Here is a 21,357-nt window from a genome sequence, read left to right as displayed (position 1 = left end):
CAGGCGCGCGGGGTGGCGGCGGCGGGGCGAGCCGTGCCCGGTCCGCCCGCCGCTCGCCGGGCTGGGCCCGCCCCGCCGCCCATTGTCCTCGCCGTGTGACCGGGTCCGGCTGCGGAGCGTCCCCGCCGCCCGCCCCGGGTGCTGAGTCACGGCGCTGCGCTGCCCGCCCCGGCAGGTACCGCGGGGCTTCGCCATGGGGACGGACAGCGCCCGCACCCTGCTGGAGCGTGCGGCCACCCTCAACCTGCAGACCGGCAACCTGCTCAACTGGGGCTGCGGCCGCAAGAAGTGCCCGGCCACCCCCAGCGAGGAGGTGAGCGCGGCGGCTGCCGGCCCCGGGGCTTTCCCGCGGGAGGTGCTGGGGGAAGGCCCGGGGGGGGCTGCGGCGGGGCCTGAGGGAACGCCCGGGAACCCTCAGCCGGTGCCGGGGCTACTGGCTGCCTGCTGGCGCCCCGCAGCGCCGCCGGGCCCGCTGGGGAGCGGAGCCGAGCGGTGCTGGGCCCGGCTCGGGTTGCCGCGGGGAGCCCGTCCCGCCGCAGGCCGGAGCTGCCCCCGGGGCGCTGGCCGCCCGTCGGAAAGGCCCGGCTGTGGTGGGGTCGCCTCCTGGCGGAGCCCAGCCGCGCCGCGCTGGTGGCCTCGGGGGGTAAAGGATCGAAAGCTGACAGGAGAAAGGGCTCTCTGTAATGGCAGCGGGATTCCTGATGCTTCTGTGGCGATAGATGTGTCAGTAGTTAGAAACCGCCACTGCAAAGGATGAAACCGAAATTCTCCTTTATAACTTGGAATTAGTCTTAATAATTCGCTGGTGGTGACACATCTTGGGGAAATTCGGTCATTGCTGTCTTCTCTAAAGACTATAGTGGTCCTTTGTTTCAAAAAAAACCTGAAAGATCGTTTTAATTAATACTTGAAAACCATATCTTAAACAGTATGTGTCAACCTTTGCAATAATTCTGTGTAAATGGTTGGAGATCCTGCGGCCACAGGCTTCGAAACCACTGTGTTTGTTGTCTGGTCACAGCACAGTGCTTAGGGAATGGTCGCTGACCAGACACAAGAGCTTTCATTGCAGCTGGTTAAAGCCTGGTAGTGACACAGGTCGTGTGTCAGGAGCTGGTTGAGGGCATGTTAATTGAGAGCAAGCGGTAAGAAAGGTGACTGTCTGAGAGGATGATGTAATAAGGTGGGAGAATTCATCATACTTTTGTCATGTGGTAATAGCTTTTTAATTTGTCCTAGTTACTTATTACAGCATTCTGTGATCTATGTGAAAGAGGATTAGATTTTGTAGCAAAATAAGGCTGCCTATTACAATGTGCCTGTCCAGTAACTTTTGGAAAGCTATTACATAAAGAATGGCCAATGTGCGTAACTAATCAGTTAAGGTATTTCTCTCCATTTGTTTACAGAGAAATCTGCATTTAAACATAAGGCTGCCAACTTCCCAGAGTTGCTGGTACTCCAAAAGCAAATAATTAGCATTATTTATCAGAAATAAATCAGCTTTTATCACTTCTATTCAGTGTAGTTAGTGTCTATAGTTCTTAGTGTAAGAATGTAAGCCAACATTTTTCAAAATATGAACCCTAGGGCTAGGAGTTTAGGGATGTAACTGTATTTGGAGTCATATGCTGTGCTTTCCACGTGTGTCAAGAGGTGATGGTGGTGTGCTTTGGAGGCAGAGGTTTGTTCATACTAACTGCAGTAGAAATACAAGGTGTGAGTGTTGCAAAGCAGTAGTAAATGATACATCTTTATCACCTTTTAACTTTTCCTCAGAAAGGAAAAGATAACATATTTTGACATAACATAATGTTAAAGACTGCCAGCATCATGGGTATCTGTTTGGGGGGGCAAGCCAGTTCTTTCTTGCCTTTCGAGTCAGTTATTTTTTTCCTAGTGTTTTAAGTGACAAGGACAGAATGTACCGCATTTGTGTTCACAGAGTGTTCTCACAGTGTTATGTCTTAAACTTCGTGATATCCAGTTTTTTGTTTGGTGGTGGGGCATTGCCTTCAGTCAGTTTGTGCACGTTATTATTGGCTCTCTGAATTAATGTTCAGCGTCACAAGAAATTGCTATTTAACGGTACAAAAAGTAGGTATCCATGTAGATAGAAAGTACATTGTTAAAATGTGAAGTGGGAACTTAAGAAGTACTTCTTTCCATGGCAGATCCCAGACTTTCTAGTACATTTCCTGAGTCTGCAGGATGACCTTTGACCTTTCCTGAGAGGTATCAGCAGGCAGGCAGAGCGTTGGAGCAGCTGAAGCATTGGTGCAATGTGCAGTCAGTTAATTAGTTTATGGAGCCCTAATAGTTATGCCTTGCTGTGTTCAAGAAGATACACGGACAGAATCCTTGTCAGGTCTATTTTGCATCTGTGAAATCAGGAAAAATGCAAGTGCAGGGTAGGAACTGAAGGATCCCCCTAAAGATTCAGCACAATGGAATAGGTAGGTGGTAAAGGAGAAGGGTCAGATGCATCTCAGGAAGAGAAACGATGAATATAATGAGTAATTAGTGATTGACTGTAAAGTCTCTTTTCCAAGGATGTTACAGCATGTATGCTGTTATCTGACTACTTTGCAACTTACGAATCTTTATGTTTCAAAAACAATCAAAAAAAAAACAACAAAAAACTCTAGTTCTTAACAGTTGGTCCTTTCTTTTAAGATGGCATTGGAAAATAAATGAAGTACAGTACTTGTATTACTGCTAACATGCTGTGAAAGAGGAGAGGAATTTTCTTAAGTAAACTAGTTTGAACAAGTTTCAGATGGAAGCTATGAAGGAAGAATCTTCTGTGGTTAGAGGAATGGTGTCATGAGTTCACGGGCTGTCTGTCTGTCCTCTATGCCTATGAATCATTGTATTTCTTTGCAACTAAAACATAACTACACTTCAATAAGAAAAAAAATATTTTTTTAGGTGCGGGACTGCATTCAGAAAACACTGACTGAATGGAGCTCAAAGATAGGACAAGATCTGAATCAGGTAGGAGAGGTATTATGCATGTTACATGTGAAAACAGAAATATGTGTATGGTTACACCTTTTAAAATATGAACGAATCTATTAAATTTCTATAAAATTGTCTGCAGCTCCAGATACCTTAAAATAGTATTTCTCAAATCTGGTTTTTTTAACATTTAATACTTCTCAAGAGGTTAAGAAATACCAAAGTAAAGAATTCTGTTGATGAGAGATAAGATGATTCTTAGTTGGAAAAAAAAAAAAAAGTCCTGGTTGGTAAGATTTAAAGTTAATTGTTGAGATGATCAGATGATCGATCACACACCAAAAAAAATCATATACCTTAGAAGTATGATAGTTCTCCCCTGAGTTTTTACAAGCATGCTATCTAAACCATGGAGATGATAAACTAGATAGATGAAGATTGTCCAGTTTGGCAGGGAACTCTGAAGTGTAGTCTTGGATGTCTCAGAAATATTCCCAAAGATGCAGAAGTGGCAATCTTCCCTTTAAGAACTGAAGACTTTGACATAATGCTTAAAACCACTGTCATTGCCAGCTGACATGAACACGAAGTTTCTGGTGCATGTCTGTTCCTTTTTCACTGTTGCTTCTGAAATTGAGCAAAGCAGTAAGAAGTTCCCAGTAAACGTATTTGCTCTGTGAAATATTAGCACATTTCTTTTAAAAACAACACAAAACTTTCCAGACAGTTTGTTGTTGTTGTTTTTTTGTTTTTTTTTTTTTTTGTTACCAGTTCTTGTGTAATGATGACACATGAAAATGTACTTTGCTACATTCCACGCTGGAGTGTGGTGAGGCAGTTCCTGCTGAATGATTTGTGGAAGATCTAATGATTGCTCAAGAAGTGAACATAAATATAAATGTTTGTATCAGTAGGATATAGTGATCCATTTAAAGTTAATTGTTTAGTGTAAGCTGGGTTTTCTCTCAAAACATGTTAACTGCATATATATGAATTCTTTTATGAATCATATCAGCTTCCAGTAATTCAAAAAGTGTTAACTTCTGTTTAGAATGTTGACTATATGGAATAACTCCGTGATTCACTTGAGGACTTTTTTGTAGGGCAGGAAAAACTACCAGAGATCTTAGTTATAGGGGTGGGGTGTGCGTGCTTTTGTTGTTATCATACAAAATCTCATGGAGATAAAGCCTTAAAGTTACCTTGTACCAGCTGATACACGGTCTGGTCTTAAGCGAGCACAAAGGATGAAATCTCTGAAAATTTCTTAATTTCAAAATTATTGTATAAAAGTTTTTTACAGCACTTTCATGCTAGATTTCCCTGAAAGTACAAAATACTGTTATGCAAAGTTGTTCCCACCCAACACCACAAAATACTAATTTGGATAATGCTTTTTTCAGCCAGTCCTGAGGCTTTTTTTTTTTTTTAGCGAGGTAGTTTGAATTGGCATGGTGATCTTTTTACATCAGAAAAGCAGAATACTGCAAAAGGTTATTCCAATAATTCTCCCCAGACAGTCATATTTTTTATGTTAGGAGCATAATATGTCCATAATTGTCATATAGCTTTATTTTCCTCTGTTGTTCTCACAGAGGTCAAGAAGCAATGGGTTGCTTTCTTCCTGTGTGATTGCATTTTTATACTACTTTTGTTTCTAATTGTGCTGTAAGGTGGGTTTTTTGTTTGTTAGCTTTAATTAAAAATATTCCTCAGAAACTTATTGTCACCTATTGATGAGTTGTCTCATGTGCTTACTAAAGGAAATACCGGAGGTTCTGGAATGTACTGTAGCTCAAGCTGTAGAAAAAATGAATCCTGATGAAAGGGATGAGTTGAAAGTATCAGGTAAGAAGGCAATTTAAAAATCTGGTTGCACCAAGAGGTTTCATATGCTGTTTACAATAGGATGTTCATATATTTTTTTTCCCTCCGGTTTTGTTATTGCAAAGTCAAATGGCATCAGTACACACTGTCGTATTTGAATCAGTTGGCTGAGAAAGACCTGAATGTGTTTCAGGTTTTAAAGCATCTCAATTTTCAAGCAACTTAAATTTTTCTAGTTTAACTTGCATCCCCTCAAGACATTTTAAATGTATTTTGTGAATCTTTGTTGACTTTTCTGAAGCAAATTACTAAGAATTAAGTAATTAAGAAGTAGCATTGGAAGCAGATTTATTTGCATAATTTTTCCAGGTTGAATATGATGAACTTGAAGGAGGCAGTCCAAACTAACACTAGTACATTTTGAGTCTCAGTAAGTTGTGAAGAGGTCTGTTTGTACTACTATGTTTGTTTTTTTATCCAGGTTGTGGTTAGTGTCTTGACGCTTAAGTCCTAACTTTACAGCTTATTAGACCATATGTTTTTTTATTCTGAGACTGTGCAACAGCCACCAAATTTAAGAGAGCAGTCATTATTGGGCAGTCACCTTTCAGAAGTTTTTTTCAGTTTTGGTGTATATTCTTAAAACCCTTTACCCAAGAATTCATAAATAGCTCTTTACTTTTGCTAGATACACCATATATTTAATAATAGCTGGTTTGTTTAGATATTGATTTCAGTTTCTTTGAAAATAGCAAAACTTTTCATCGTTGGATCAAACTCTTCATCAGTCAGAGATGCAGTTGACATGGGTAAGTGTGAACTCCCTTTGGTATTTAGAAATAAAATTAGGATATTTTCCATCTAAGAGGAGTATTCAATGTGTGTCACAAGTATACATTGTTTCTCTCTAGAGACAGAAGTGGTAAAGTATAACTTGCATGCTATTTCAGTCAGTAAGCTTATTAAACGTGGATCTCTGTAGTCTTGGATCCAAACACTCGTCTGATTCCTTGCTCCAAGAAGGAGCAAGTTCTTACTCTTTTGCACAGAACTTCTTAAACAGCAAGTAGCACGTGGTTTTCTTGTAACAGTGATACAATAAGTTTTTAAAAGGGGCAGCTAAAAACAGTATGAATTTCACTGTTAACTGTGATATTTCACACGTCCTTCATCTCTATGTTTGATTCTTGGCTAAAAAATTTGCGTTACTATCCTTGGCTAGTGATACATTTGGAATTCTCAAATGGTGAATTGGAAACTAGCAGAGCAAAGCAGATGTTTTTTTGTTTGTTTTCTGAATTTAAGATGTCATGCTGCTTATGTTCTTATTTCACAAAAAAAAAAAGAATCTTTTTTTCTGTTTCTTCAGCATGTTCAGCCCTTGGAGTTGCTCAGTTAGATTCAGTCATTATTGCCCCACCTCCTATTGAAGATGGAACTAGCCTCTCCTTGGAGTATTTGCAACCTTATTGGCAAGAACTTGAAACTCTAGTTCAAAACAAAAAGATTGTTGCCATAGGTACCTCTGACCTTGATAAAACATTGTTAGAGCAGCTGTATGTGTGGGCACAGGTGAGAACAAACTTCCTATTTGTAGCATTTCTAGAACAGATTAACTACTGTTTAGTTGGCTGTCACACTGTTGTAAATGGTTTTATTAAAAATTAAAAAATAGAAAAAAATGGCCCCAGTTATTTTCAGTACCATCAAGATGTTGGTCAGTGTTTTTGCAAACAGGCCTGCAAAGACTGGAAACGATGGGGCTGTTCAGTAGTGGTTCTTTGAAGAAGTGAAGGTTTTAGTTTTGAATGCTCTTATACTTAAAAAGGAATATAAAAAGTACCCTTAAACCTTTGGATTTATTCCAATGAGTCTTTGAGCACATACCTGTTTTCACTTCAAGCTGTGTTATGAAAGTAAGGATTTCCCCGTAAGAAAAATGCTGCTAAAATGCTGAGCTTAAATGGAAAGGAGACTCTGAATCAAGCAGCACAATATCTTGTTGTCCAGTGTGACTAATTGCCTTGTCACATTTGAGCAATGGAGGTCTGTACTAGTATCTGGCTATGCTCATGTAAGCTTGTGGATTTACTGTTTCCTTATCAGTTCTTTGGATGCTCATTTTATGACATTTCTTTTGTGAAAAGTACTGCATCTGTATAAGAGGTCCTCCTGAGAGTCTTGTGTACTCTTCACTGCATTGCATGTGTTGAGAGGAGGCCAGTTGAGCGAATTCATGGCCACCTGCATGGTGATCGTGAAGGTAGTTTGTGACGAACAGACGCTCAACAGAAGAGAGTCCCTTTTAACTTGAGCAGTTCTAGGCACTGACTTGAATACATGGAAGATGGCAAATTACATATCCTTAACAGAACTGGATTTTTATTTGCGATCTTTTTCAAACTAATACCCCTATAATGCTTTTACTACAAAGAGAGGGTGGAAACCCACAGCTGTTTAGGGAGCACAGCAGGCATGAAGCCAAAATGGGTTAGTACATGCCTCACAGTGACAGTACCTGAAGTTAGATCTTATTCTTGTTTTGGACCCTATGCGGCAGGAAATTGCACGTGTAGGAGTTGCCTGTTCAGCAACATGCAGAATTAGTTATCCTTGTCCAGACCTCAGAACAATGGTCAAAGGCAATTGTTAAAAGCGGTATTTCTGTTGTAATAGAGGGCATGGGGCAAACAACTAAAATAATGTTTTTTCTTATAAAAGCATTCTGTTACTTTCAGGTGAAACCAAGTAGTAATCAGGTGAACCTAGCTTCTTGTTGTGTGATGCCACCTGATCTCACAGCATTTGCAAAGCAGTTTGACATACAGCTGCTAACTCACAATGACCCAAAAGGTAAGGCTTGTCAGGACAAGTTAACAGAACACTTCTGAAGTGCTCAGACACTTCACGATAACAGAAGACTTCTAAATGCATTTATTCAGTACAGAATCAGGAATAATCTTTCTCTGAACTCTAAATTTCATTACATTTGAGTCCTGAACTTTTAGAAGTTTCACCTTCATAAAATATTTCTATTAAGTTCTTGCTTTCCCTTCCAGGAATGGAAGGGGTTGGGAGGCAGTCTCCCAGCCTGGTATAGTCTTTTGAAATAGTTTTAATCAGAGAAAATGAAGTCAATAGAAGAATAAAGAACTGAGAGATTTCTGCTATGTATTTTTCAAAAATAGATTATTTCTATAAATCATAGAACAAAATGACAGTTGTATTGGTGAAGAAGAGTAAATGACAAGTGAAAGTTCACTTGCCTGGAATTTTTCTGTCAAAAAACTTGCATAAAAATGTTAATGGTCAGTTGATTTTTTTGGGTAATGGTAGACATTAAATTATAAACTTCAAGCAGGAGTCTCTCAAAGTAGTGACGACTTGTTATTACAAAGAGAGTTGGTGTAAATTCTGTAGTTGTTTAGTGCACTGATTCATCTATGAAATGATTGAAGGACTGTTAGACTTTCTACAGACTCTTGAACTCCGAGTTATCTGCTCACTAGAATATTCTGGGATATTGCATTTGTTTCTCTCAAAACTCATCATCTTCACTGTAATGATGCCTTAAATGTCTTGCTGGAAATGTAAGCCAGAAGTCTTAAACAATACTTAGTTTATTTCTATACTCTTCCTTATGACCAGCTATTCATGATGACCATACTTTTCTTTCCTTCTCCTTTTTTAACACCCCCCCCCCCCAAAGAAAAAAACGTATGAAATGCTGTTTATTAAGTACCATGTTTTACATAATCATTGTCATAGCTAATGAATGGCATCAGTGCTTGAACATGTAGCAGCCTATAAGATGAATTGTCATTATATGTGGCAAATTCTATGTCCAAAACAGAGCCTGCAATTTAATAAATATTGCCTATCAAGAGTCATGAAATGAAGAAGAGGAGTTAGATTGAAAACAAAGCAAGGAGTCATTCCCATATGCATTGTTTGCTAAGCGTTATTTTTCTGTCTTGGTCAGCTGAAGAGCATTGAGACTATCTTTTGGGAGCACTCCTCTACAAAGAAATTGTTGCCTTGACTGACTTTCCAGAGGAAACTAGGAGAAATTGTATTTGTCTTCCTTTTCTGCTTTGTGGCATTTAAGCCTATTTTTCTTAATGCTTTCTTGGCTTTTGCTTATTACAAGCCCAGTTATGGGAGATGCTATAAATGTTGAGCTTCCTGTGACTGCGGAAGTAACTCAGTGCTTTGCTGATTTCAGACTTATACTTTGCTCTCTTCTCGTTTGTCTGGCTAGCTTCTCAATTTTAATTTTTGCCTTTTTCCTGCTAATAGCTCTGCTGATCAACTCCATTTGTTATTGTAGAAGTTTCAGTTTATTAGTTCTGTGGGAAATAGTGTTGAAAAAACAACAACAACAAAAAAACTTGTCATGAAGATTTCTTCTGTAATGTTCAACAGCTTTTACCCTGCATGCGTTCTGGAAGAGTGGATCTGTGGAGTATCTAGCACTGCTTAAGATCTTTGACTGTAGGCAAAAGCTTCTCTTATTAAGTGTTGCTTTTTGCAGCTGTTTACATGACATTGTTTAAAGCATGAATATCCCTTTTTAACTTCAGAATTACTTTGTGAAGCAAGTTTCCAAGAAGTTCTTCAGGAAAGCATCCAGAACGTCAAAGCACACGAATGGATTCCTTTATGGATTCTCCGATATTCAGTCATTGTTAAAAGCAGAGGAATTATCAAGTCCAAAGGCTATATCATGCAAGCTAAAAGAAATGCCTCTTAAAACACTCTCATCCTTTTTTCTTCTTCGAAATGGCCTACTGTTTTAATTTCTTGGGGATGGGGGAACATTGTTTTTTCCTAGAGAGATTTTTACAGCATTTATAACAAAGACCAAAAGTTGTAATTATTCAGTGTGATGTTAGCAGGAGTGTCTGCAGTGTTCTAACACTATTTTTCTTTCTTAACCTATTAACCAGTTCATTAAAAATATGAAATATTTGGGGTTTATTGTTTTTAATTGAAATGATCTATAAGAAACAGTTTAAAATATTTCTTTGTATGACCAGTTCACTGTAAGAGTTATCATATTTTAGCTACCATTAGGTAGTATAGAGAAACATATATTTTTTAAATTTAATTTCTATTAAATAATAGTTACTGTTATGGTAGGTACCTAGATTTAAAGCATTCAAGGACTAGTTTTTATAGAAAATTGTCATATTTCATGAAAAATGTCCTGAAAAAATAAACTATCTCGTTACTTCATGTGTATGTACAGGTAAATCAGCTAATTAATTTGTGTGGATGGGAAAATTGGTTTATTTTTAATACTGTGTAAGAAACCTCTGATTTAGAAAAGACGCATCTTCCAAATTACTTTCTATTACTTGAATTCCTGCTGGCTTCTTTGTGCCTCGATATTGTTTTAGTGTTTGCACAAGTGATGACATCTTTACAGTTTGAAATAGAAAATGTTTTATTGTATGAGTGTTTAAAATAAGAACTGGAAACAAATGATGAGAAATCTGTTAATCAGAATTCAAATTGTACCTGGCTTGTCCTCAACTGTTTGGTGTTTTCCGTTTGTTTGGTTTTTTGATACTTGGAAACCATGCAATTGGAATCAGTCGAGTGAGAACATGTTTGCTTCATGATCATGTAAAATGGATTATTATTTTGGGGTTGCCTAGGAAACTTCCTTGCTTGAGTGCCATTCAGAAATGATGCTAACAAGGGTTAGCTTAAACTTAGGTATATTTCTTTTTGGCAGTAGTTTAATGCACTGGCTTTGGTATCTTGGGGAGATTGCTGCAGCTAAGGCAAGGCTTCTGGTTTAAAAATAGTCTTTCTATTGAAAACGCCTTTTAATTTGCTTAGCATTTTAATCAGACGATATTGCAAAAGCTCAACCTGTATTTCAGCACGGGCTCTAAGTGTCTAAAATCAAATACTCCTTTTCCTTTTGATTTCAGGTAGGAATAGGGCTTTATACTATTACTTGGTAACTTATTTGTACATATTTTGAGCTTCAGACTGTAAGGAAATAAATTTTCACCAACTTCTTTTAAATTCTGTTGTGCAGGCAGCTAGTAGAATTTAAATGCTTTTAGGCACTGTCTAGAAATATTAGTTTACTATAAACCATTCCACTAAGTTAAAATATGAATTTTGATAAAGATACCTTTGAGTCCTTAATCATCTTATCTGTATGTGGCAAACTCCAGGAAATTCTTATGGATTACTTCGATTGTTTTGATAAATAAGAGGGAGAGAACTAGAACTAGTAATGTACCAATAAAATGTTTATTTTTTTCTCCTAATCAAAATGTGTTCTTTTTTATGTCGGGTTAGTGTGTATCAGATTTTGAAAAGGAGTTGCATTTTAAACTTCTGTACTAGCTCTGAGATGAGTGCTGCTGCTGATTAACCACTCTGTAATTTCTTTGACTGTTGACATTCTGTACGGTATTAGACTTGCATGTGTGTTCAGTTTTATACATTGAAATTCCATAAAATTAGAATTGTGCTAAAAACAATGTACAGGTTGTCCTAATGAAATAATTATTTTCTTCCTGACTATAAGCTGTTAACAGGTATTTTGCTGTAGAAAAGTACCTTTTAAGACACAATATTATTTTTGTAGTGGCGCTAAGAGCATAACAGTTTATCACGTTCTCATTATTTGTGTGTCAAGGTGGGAGCGGTGGGATTTCCTTTCATGGGAAATTGGAAAAAATGAATTAAAAATTGTAGGCTTTTAATTTATGCTATGTATAACTTCTCTTTCTGTTGATAATAGTATTTTACACTGGGACTTTGTCATGAGATGGTCTTAACCGTGTTTTTACGCTCGGGGATTTCCCTGTAAAATGGCACACCTCAGCCTTTATGTAACAGAAGGGGCACTCCCTACTGCGTGGTTTGATCATCTGAAGATGCCACGTTCACAAATTTAATATAGTGGATATGGAGAGGGAGAAAAAGAAAAAAAAACAAACACCAACAACAAACAACGCACAAAAAAAACCACCACCACCGTTGTCATTAGTGAAGATACGTTAACTAACGTTACGCTTTTCCCCCTCCTCCTTTACACTTTCCTAGACCCCATTCTTGCACCACTCTTTAAGCAGAGCTAAAGGTGGACACGGGAGCCCCCGGGTGCCTTTCTCGGTGCCTTTCCGTGCCAAGCAGAGCCAGCGCTGCCGCTGCTCCGTCAGTTTCCGGCGTTCGGCTGCTTTACCTGCGGTCTCCCGCAGGCGGCCGAGCACCCTGCCGGGGCCGGACGGCGGAGGGCAGGCCGCGCCCCGCCGAGCGATCCGGAAGGGGCTGGGCACGGCGCGGCCGACAAGATGGTGGCCACCAGGCAGGCGGCGAGGCGGCAGGGGCAGGCGCCGCCGGCAGTGGGGGTCACCGGCAGCACCCCAGGGCCCCGGCCCGCCGGGGCGGCGGAGGTGAGGGAAGGGGCCGGGAGGGCGGGCGGTGGCCCCGGGCTGCGGCGGGCTGCCTGCGGCGTGAGGCGCGGCGCGGCGGCAGCCATCTTCCCTCTCCCCCATCTCTTCCCTTGCTGTTAGCTGAGCGTTTGTCTGTAGCTTTTTCACGAGACACACGCACTGTCCTGTCAATATGGACCCCTTAGATAGCATGTTTTATGGTGATCCAACGTTATGCTGTGCTTCGGGAAGATCCTGCCACTGCAGAATGCTTTTTCCACTACAGAACAAGTTTTTGTACGATTTTGTCTTGCTTTCAAGGGTAACTTACAAGCATAATTAAAGAAGCAGATTGTGGCTAGTGTTGCAGTTGCTGGGAGACCAGTCTGTTCCTAAAGCTGCTAAAAATGGATTCAGAAGCCTTTTAGGTCTAATTTTGTAGTTGAGCAAATCTGCATGTGTTTCAGAATGTCACCTCTGGATTTACTTCCCATGACAGTTTGCCAGAATTTTGTGGAATGAGACAGAAGGTATCTTTTTATTTATATTTCTTAATGCAGTGGATTTCTTTATTCTGTCTTGACCAAAAGACACTAAACAAATGGATAAGAAAGGGATGATTTATTAATGCTCCTTTGACATAGTTACTTGGAGAGTTAACACGTTATCAGCATGACTAGATTTGTGTAAAGAAAGATTGTTAGTGATTTGTGTAGCATACTTTTTTATGAGATTATCTTATCCATTAATAACAGATTTTTCATTTTCTTTCTAGGGGACATATACTGAAATTGGTACTTCTGTATCTACAAAGATGCCCAGAAGGAGTAGAGCAATTTGTAAGCCTGATGTAATTAAAGAATCTGAGCTTGAACAGGTGGAACACACAGAAGCAAAATCAGATGCTAGTGATAGCTTAGAGATAAAAAGTACTAGAAATGAGAACACAAGTGTTCATTCAGCACAATTGGCTGCCGAACCCCAGGTTGATGGGGATGTGTCAGAAGCAGAATCAAACTGCTCTGCTGTGTCTGGTCTTCAGACACCTTTGATTATAAGAGTAACAAGAAGACGACAAATTGTAGTTCCTTATCAACCAGATTCTCCTGCAAAAAAAAGACACGACAAGACTGCTTTTCTAAACGAGTTAAGCAATACTCTAGATGAAGATAATGTCTCTGAAGCTGAATCTTGTTCTGGTGTTGTTTCTGGTGTCCGGATGCCTAACGTTACGAGAACTACAAGAAAAAGGCAAAGCAAAAAGAAGTTACAACCAGATCCAGTCTGTGAAGCCCAGAGTGAAGATATTTCTGATGCAGAGTCGTGCTGTTTTCATATGGAACAGCCCATTACTACCAAACGACTTACTAGGAGCATGCGAATGAAAGCACAAGCAGAAAATAATGAGGGAGTAAACAGAATTGTTTCAGAAGATGAGAATTTAATTGAGGACACAGTTAAATCTGAGCCATTAATAATTTCTGATTCTAGACTTGCTCCACAATTAGTCTCTGACAAAAAAGATGCTTCCTCTGTCACCGCACATAATAAAGAATCCAGTTTATCTACAAGCAAATGTTCTTCCAAATCTGCTAATGCAACCTTAAATGAAGATGTGAAACAAGACTTTTTGAATGATACAACACCCAGTAGTCTTACAAAAATGAAACAAAGTAGTAATACTGAATCGCCCAGAAAAAAAGCAATAAAAGATACACAAATTCTTGGGGTAGATGATTCAGAGGAAGAAAGTGACAAAATTCAGGAAGAGCACAGTAAAATACTTGTGACGGGGGTGAAATTAAAGAATATGGATCTTTGTTTAACTGATTGCATGAGTCCCAAACAATTGTTAGAATCCGAAGGGCAAATAACACCGAATGTAAGTAAAAAAGTTCCAGAATACAAAAGAATAGGTGCTGAGGCAGCGGTAGAGAGGTCTTTTGACCATGCAAGTGAATTAAGAAAGGATGAACAATCTAGTGCAGTGAGCAGCCCACGAGAGGATGCACCTGTTGCACAAATAACTGACAGCGTAGCGGGTAGATGTAGAATGCTTGAAATCAGTGTGGACAGTGGTGAAGACCAAACAGTAGAATATGCTGATTCTGTATCCCACAGCAGTGAAAGATCAAGCAGTGGAAATAATTCCCTTACATTGTTTCTGAGCAAAGATGAAAGTGATGAATCTGAAAATAGTGATGTGGCAGACACAGATACAGTGGAAGAGAATAAGAGTTACATGGAGACAGATGAAAGGACTCGTTCCATGAGCAAACCTTTAAAAAAGAATTCACTGCATGTTGAAGGGCTTTTTGTAATTGATACTGAGCCTGGCATGGGTTCCAACCAAAAGTATTACCTAGATCAGGTTGACCAAACTAGTGATGTTGAAAGTAAACATGAAGGAAATGAAAAAGTTGAAGAATCCTCAGATCTAGAAGAGGCTGAAGAAGAACTGATAGATGAAGATGAGAAAGATGAAGATGATGATTTATTGAAAAATAAAATTGATGTGTAAGTATCTTTCTGGGAGTAACTAAGAAAATCTGCATTATATTTAAGCATATTCATAAGACGTACATTATGTGCTCAGTAACAGAATAAATGAGGGAGTAGTGTTGTCATAGTCATAGATGTGGAAATGGATTGCTCAGATTATCAGAGTTATAATTCAGTTGTTTTTTCAGGTTTACATGTAGCAGAACAGAAGTGTCTGAAATATCTAGGTATCTTGAAGCCTTGTATGTGTTCAGCATAAAAAAAAAATGTGAAAGTGGTTTAAACTGGTCATGCTAACTTAATTGCTTATTCAGAGCAAAGGTTTTTATTTATTTATTTAAATTGGGGGGGGGGATATAAATAATAGAAGTCCAATAAATCACTTGCATGTTATTTAATTAGATCAAGCTTTTTAATCCTAAACATATGCATAAGCTTTTGTGTTTTCAGTTCTTGTTTTCACAGGATGGCTCAGGGAAGATACTAGATTGTGACATAGAAACACTTCAAGCAAAACCAGCCCAGCATAAAATTACAGAATAATTTAGGCTGGATGGAACCTCTTGACCTCACCTAGTCCAACTCCCTGCTAAAGCCCCTTTACGTGCTTCATGTGTTTAAAGCATAATACTCTGTTTAGGTCTGATAAACTTAAGGCTTACTCTTTTAAGAAACCTTCAAGTGGGCCAGAAGTCTTACAAAAAATGAGACACACATTCTGTGTAAAGGTGTTACAGATTATTAGTTCATAATGTATATATAAACATTCAAGCTACAATAAATACCAGATATACCAGTTTAGATATTGGCATATTTTTCCATAATACTTTATAGGTGTTACGTATTCTTGTTACTTAAAAGCTCCTCTTGAGTCAGCCATCATACTTTGTTTGTAGATGGATTTCTTTGGCTGCCTGAATGTAATAATGAAGAAAGAAAAGGTGAAAAATCCTAGCTTTGAATTGTTAAACAACATTATTCCTAGCATTATTATACAGACAGTGACTTACCATTCCAACATTCCTCTGATGAATTCTGGCATCTTCATACTTTTCACTAAGTTGAAAATATTTTTACCACCTGTGTGTTTGGCCTTTTTTTTTTTTCCTCTTTAGCTAGCAAGCTTCTCGATGTATAGAAGAGGGAAACTGGTCATAAGTTCTTTTGCAAGGTTAAGCAAATTGATAATTCACTTTTACAGAAGATAGAAATACCTAAGATAGGAATACAACATCAGAGTTAATGTGAAAGATCTGTGGAAGTGAAGCTACAGGTATTGCTCTTTAAAAGCCCTCACTTCGTGTAGTGGCCTGATTTTTCCCCTTTATCTTCTGTCACCTCTTAATTAGGTATTTCTTCTAGATACTGAGACTTAACTGCAGTACTGAACATAAGTTGGAAGAAGAAGAAAATATTTTTTTCTGCCTTTCCTATTCAGAGGACAGCAGGTGACTTATTACAATATTCTAAACATTAAGTATTTCCCTTTCAGTTTGCATCTTTCCAGCAGCATAGACCCTGGCTTGAACATTAAAAAGCTCGGAGGTTTATATATAAGCTTTGATGGAAAAAAAAAGAAGCCTAGTTCAAGCGTAATTAAACAACCGATGGAGAAAAAGAAGGACCAGGTAATGTGTTTACAATTGTGCAGTTACCTATGACTACAGTAACACAAAGTTGTTAACTTCGATAAGGTTGGTTTACTTGTTTTTAAAGAAGTATCCTGTTTTCTGGTTTGCTGAGAACCTCCATTCATTTTGGCCAAAGTGTGTATTTACACACTTAATCATAAGAATTCAAATACATGTGATGCTTCTGACAGAAAAGCAGTGTGAGTACCAGCATTATCATGTAAAATAAAAAGGTTGATTGTGCATGCAGGTTTGCCTAACGGCACATGAGCTTAAAGTCTGCTAACAAGATACATAGCCTGTAGCAAGAATGAATTTCAGTAGGTATGGGACTGTACTATTCCTAGTATGAGATGAGTAGTTTTATTTCAAAACACCCTTAGAGATAAAGGAAATCCATTATTTTTGTTGAGACTGTTTTCTTAGGATGTCCATGATAGCCCACTTCATTATGGAGCACTTGCTGTCTTCCTTCTTCCAGAGTTAGCCAACTGTTGCTGGCCAGGGTTCTGCTCCCTCTTTGTTTCGAAGGCGACTGCTATTTTTGTTGCGCATCAAATGAAGTGTTTGCAACTCAAATGCTTTATTGTAATGCTTGCTTTGCATTTTGCTCTGTATTATTCCTTTGGTAAGTTCTGTAAATACAGGTAAACAATATGTTTGTATTGCTGATGTGACTGACATTTAAAAATAATATCTTGCAGCTCTTGCAGAAGAGTATAATAACTCCAGATTTTGAAAAAAAGGAATGTGTCCCACCCTTCAGGGAATCACTTCACCAGCTAAAGAAACAGCGCAGAGTAAGTGAAAAGCTGTTAATGCTTCAAATGACAATGCAGCATGTTTAGCAGAAAACCCCACACTGGGACTGTGTGCACATACACGGCTCACAGAAAGTGGAGTGTTAAACTACAGTTTATTATCTTTGAGCCATCTTGTGAAAAGCAATCCATTTAGTAAGTAACCAGTACAGTGGAGGGAAATATAATGTGTACTCATGGGATACAAATCTGGGGTTAATACAGTGCTGATGATCTTACTGAAAGGGTCATAAAATACACTTTTTAAAGGTACAAAGTTATGTTCTAAATGCTTTATCCATCTTTTGGAGGGAGGAGGGGGAAGTTCATAACTGTATCCTGTCCTGGTAGCTGAATGAACTTTATTATTCTTGTACTGCATCCTAGGCAGACCGAGAGAAGACAACAGGTGATGGCTGGTTTGGTATGAAAGCCCCAGAAATTACAAGTGAACTGAAAAACGATCTTAAAGTTTTGAAGATGAGAGCTTCATTGGACCCTAAGCATTTTTATAAAAAGAATGATAGAGATGGTCTACCCAAGTACTTCCAGGTAAGGAAGAAGCAAAAGAAGGCATTGTGCTACTCTCAGGTATTCTGAACAGTTACTCTCTACCTATTTTATAGGTGCCCTCTGTTTTTGTTGATTTAACTTTATAGCTAAATTACGAAGTATTTTGAGTAATTTGCTGCAGTTTACAATTGCTTAACTATATTAAATAGTTAAGAAATTGTATATTTTTTTATTTAATTTTATTTTTATTTTAATTAAGCAGTTGTATATGCTGTTTTTTTTTTTTTACAGCTGATCTCATAGGACTGAATGAACACCTGACTTAATCGTTATTCTGAACCCTCAGTGACTAGGTTTCTACTGCTTTCTAAAGTACTAGCCTTTATAATTAGTGCGTAGATAATAATTGGCATTTATTTTCTTACTAGCTAATATAGTTTGAATGGATACAACTAGCTTTGTGAACAGCTAGAATTTCTGCTACTTTGAAAGCTCTTGCCTTTAAAACATTTTGCTTAAAGAAAATAATTACTGGAGAAACTGTGGAAATGGGCTTGGTTCCATCTGCTTATGTCTCTTTGAACAGTTAGCATGCTTGAGGAAATTGTTTACATTTCCATTTCATTATAAAGGGTGGATTTTACTGGATTTCATTGTGTGTGTTGAAGTTTATGGACATATAAATACATTAGAACTGACCAACATGCCAATTGGAAGAAATGTGATGCCTTACAGGATGAAGCTTTTATTAGAGCTGCTGTGGAACCCATCTAGCAAACTAGCACGCATAAGAATTTCCTTTCCCTCCTTGGGAAGATTTTTGAAAGTTAACTGGATTTCTTAAATATTGATACAGCAGTCTGATGTTGAAAATCATACTGTCCTAAAGCTGAGACCCTCCTGTGTCTACTAAGCATGAAGCAAAAAATGACTTTGCATACAAAATATTGCTTACTTTTTTGATATTTTGCACTTTTATATAATAAATACCATTCTGATCTTCTCTGTAGCTGTCTTTAGAATTGTCGTTAAGGATTAAAAAATAATCAACATCTTGCCATTACAGTAAGAATGTTTATAATTTTTATTTTTTAGGTTGGAACTGTGGTTGATTCTCCCATAGACTTTTATCATAGTCGAATTCCTAAGAAACAAAGGAAGAAAACAATTGTTGAAGAGTTGCTTGCAGATTCTGAGTTTAGAAGGTATTTTAAAATAGTTTTGTATTTCTAATACCACATGTAGAAGAGAAGTGTATTTTTAACTATATAGCTCTTCTGTTGTTTCCATTCAGTTTATATATTGTTGTTTTTTAATTTCAAAGAAAACTTTTTAGTCTGTTTTAGCAATTCATCAGCACTTGCCATTGAGAAGATCTAAGGGACAGGAGATAATTGGAATGTGATAGCATATTTTTTTTATCTTCTTAAAAGGGCTTTACCCATCTCGGGGGTCATTGATATTGGCAGTTACTCTTAAAGTAGTGTTAGTGTTGAAAAGAAAACATTCAGGCTTGTTCTGGTTCACTTCTAAAATAGGTGTCCACAAAGGCTTGTACTAAAAACTGACTGAGTGCTTCATGCCTATGCATCAACATTTTTTTGTTCTTGTTGTTCGTTTGTGTGAAGACTGATTAATTTTTCTTGGCATAAGTGATAGAAAAATGTTGACTATAATAATGTGGAAGTTGGTGGGATTTCATTTGATAAGTATGTCAGTCTGCCACCTGTCATAGGAATCAAAACTGCACAATATGGATGATTTAATTTTGGCCTAACCTCCAGATTTTTGGAAGAGTTTGCTTAATTGATCCATTTTTATATTAGTTGTTACATGATGTTAATTTATATTACTTTTTTCCCCCATAATGATATGTTTTCTTGGAAATAGTACATGATTTAGGCTAATAAGGTTAGTCTTGTCAGGCTTGTAAATTCATTGTTAATGTTGGGAAGGCAAGTTAGTATAGCTGTTTCTTAACTAGCTTTCTGGCTTGACCTGATCCATAAGGTATTTATTAGAAGCAACTTTAAAAAATGAATGTCTTTGAAATTTGATCAGCTAACTTATGACTAATTAGGACTTCAACCAGCTCTTTTAGCATTAGTGCAGATAAATGTTTTTAGTCTTGCAATTAAAAGCGTTAGTAACACTAGGTGTGCAATGATCCATTGTGATAGGTACATGAAAGTCTTGTAGAGGAGCTAGCAGCTCATGTTCAGTGTGTATATCCTGTTTATTGTGTGGTGTTAATCTCATCTCACTCTCCAGTCTTGAGTGGAGTAAGGTTGATTAGCTAAGTTTGCTGAGAGAGTAGCATAAAAACGGATATAATGTATCTGTAGCATTGTTGAAATTGGTGAGTCTTCCCAATAGGAGCAGTAGCAGTTTTTTAGCAAACTGTCCAAAAATGTGATTATATATGCAATGAAAAACGCAATGATTATACCAGAATTCTTCAATTCTTGAATCAAATATATTTCTAAAACAATTTGACCTGCATTTATCTGAAATCCAAGTGTTGATATCCCTTTATGTATGCATAAGTATCCATATTATCTTTTCCTGAACCTTGATTTGCCTTGCTTAAAAGTAAATTATCTATTTTGTTCAGATATAATAAAAGGAAGTATCAGGAGATCATGAGTGAAAAAGCAGCTTTTGCAGCAGGGAAGAAGAATCGGAAGAAGAAGAAATTTCACAATTAAGACTTGAAGAAAAATAACAAGCTGGAAGAACTTATTTGTTATAAAACTTTCCACAGATTTCTTTGGTTCGTGGTGTGTTGTTTTTTTAAGATTGAAAGTCATGTAAATTGAGGGTTAGGGAAATTTCTGCAGTAGAAATGTGTTAGGAAGCTTTATCAAAAAAAAAAAGTGAGTTTATATGTAATGTATATTTAATGTTTATTTTAAAAGTTGATGATTTGAAAGCATATCGTTAAATCTGAGAACAACATCCAAATTCATTGGTTATGTCTTGTTCAGTCTTCAGTCTTTATGTGACTGAATTAGTAAATCTAGTTTAAAGTTAGGTGTGTAATTCACCTTCACACCCATTATATATCGTAGCAAATTTTTCTAGGTCTTATCAGAGGTGCTTCTGGCCAAATCTGTAACAGAGGGTATTGAGAAATAGTTCAGTTGTGAAGAGTTTATTTCAACGCTGAACATAACAGGGATGAGAATGCTGTGGAATTCAGCATATGCACATATATACAAATAATACATGTAACTATAAATAAATATTAAAGTATATAGTATTGCTTAATTCATAAAATAATACAGTAAGTATATGCAAAGTTTTAACATCCAGTCTTCTGTCACTTTTATTAGCTTTTACCATTTAATCGTTGTGTAATGATTTTTGTGAAAAGAATTTGACAATTGGGTCCATTACCTAGGGTGTGGTCTGCAGATTGTGGTCTAGTAGCTGATTTGGAATAGTTATTCAGGAAAATGCATAGAGTGAGTTTGGAAGAACTAAAGATGGTATTAGTTCAGTTTCCCTTCAGTGACAGTTCATAACGTACTGTGATTGTGAAAAGTTTTGTGTTGTTTGTTTTTTAATGACCTAGTTATTGTATTGCTGTTACAGTCAGTTTAATTCATTTATTGCAGAAATGACAGATAATAGAAGAAATAAGACTGTTACTACATTGTCTCAGATGGATTGGGTGAGGAATATATAAAAGAGATTATCAGAGGACCAGTGATA

The 21,357-nt window shown here is 37.7% G+C and overlaps 2 protein-coding genes across 2 annotated transcripts; both read left to right on the top strand.

Moving 5' to 3' along the window:
• Positions 1–20: 20 nt before the first annotated feature.
• Positions 21–11,526, top strand: GCLM (glutamate-cysteine ligase modifier subunit). Its single transcript, XM_048067050.2, has 7 exons — positions 21–313; positions 2,932–2,997; positions 4,725–4,809; positions 5,541–5,597; positions 6,158–6,360; positions 7,527–7,641; positions 9,372–11,526. The coding sequence occupies exons 1-7, from the start codon at positions 194–196 to the stop codon at positions 9,539–9,541; spliced, it is 816 nt and encodes a 271-aa protein (XP_047923007.1). The 5' UTR covers positions 21–193; the 3' UTR covers positions 9,542–11,526.
• A 206-nt stretch (positions 11,527–11,732) lies between these two features.
• Positions 11,733–20,409, top strand: DNTTIP2 (deoxynucleotidyltransferase terminal interacting protein 2). The gene is made up of 8 exons (XM_048067048.2): positions 11,733–12,215; positions 12,662–12,724; positions 12,970–14,711; positions 16,189–16,324; positions 17,032–17,127; positions 17,515–17,679; positions 18,736–18,845; positions 20,255–20,409. Exons 1-8 carry the CDS (start codon positions 12,114–12,116, stop codon positions 20,346–20,348), a joined length of 2,508 nt encoding a protein of 835 aa, XP_047923005.2. The 5' UTR covers positions 11,733–12,113; the 3' UTR covers positions 20,349–20,409.
• The last annotated feature ends 948 nt before the right edge of the window (positions 20,410–21,357 follow it).

The sequence above is a fragment of the Anser cygnoides genome, chromosome 8, assembly GCF_040182565.1.
Source record: "Anser cygnoides isolate HZ-2024a breed goose chromosome 8, Taihu_goose_T2T_genome, whole genome shotgun sequence".
In the NCBI taxonomy this organism is placed as follows: Eukaryota; Metazoa; Chordata; class Aves; order Anseriformes; family Anatidae; genus Anser; species Anser cygnoides.
The sequence above is the reverse complement of the archived record's forward strand: the minus strand, read 5'-3'. Positions and strand labels throughout refer to the sequence as shown.

What these genes read in the sequence shown, in the direction of transcription:
- DNTTIP2 (XM_048067048.2), top strand. Translation starts at nt 12,114, where the DNA reads ATGGTGGCCACCAGGCAGGCGGCGAGGCGGCAGGGGCAGGCGCCGCCG. An exon ending in AGCTAAAGAAACAGCGCAGA is followed by an intron (nt 17,128 to 17,514) that starts GTAAGTGAAAAG and finishes ACTGCATCCTAG; the next exon opens with GCAGACCGAGAGAAGACAAC. An exon ending in GTCTACCCAAGTACTTCCAG is followed by an intron (nt 17,680 to 18,735) that starts GTAAGGAAGAAG and finishes TTTATTTTTTAG; the next exon opens with GTTGGAACTGTGGTTGATTC.
- GCLM (XM_048067050.2), top strand. Translation starts at nt 194, where the DNA reads ATGGGGACGGACAGCGCCCGCACCCTGCTGGAGCGTGCGGCCACCCTC. An exon ending in GGATGAGTTGAAAGTATCAG is followed by an intron (nt 4,810 to 5,540) that starts GTAAGAAGGCAA and finishes CTTTGAAAATAG; the next exon opens with CAAAACTTTTCATCGTTGGA. An exon ending in AGCTGTATGTGTGGGCACAG is followed by an intron (nt 6,361 to 7,526) that starts GTGAGAACAAAC and finishes TGTTACTTTCAG; the next exon opens with GTGAAACCAAGTAGTAATCA.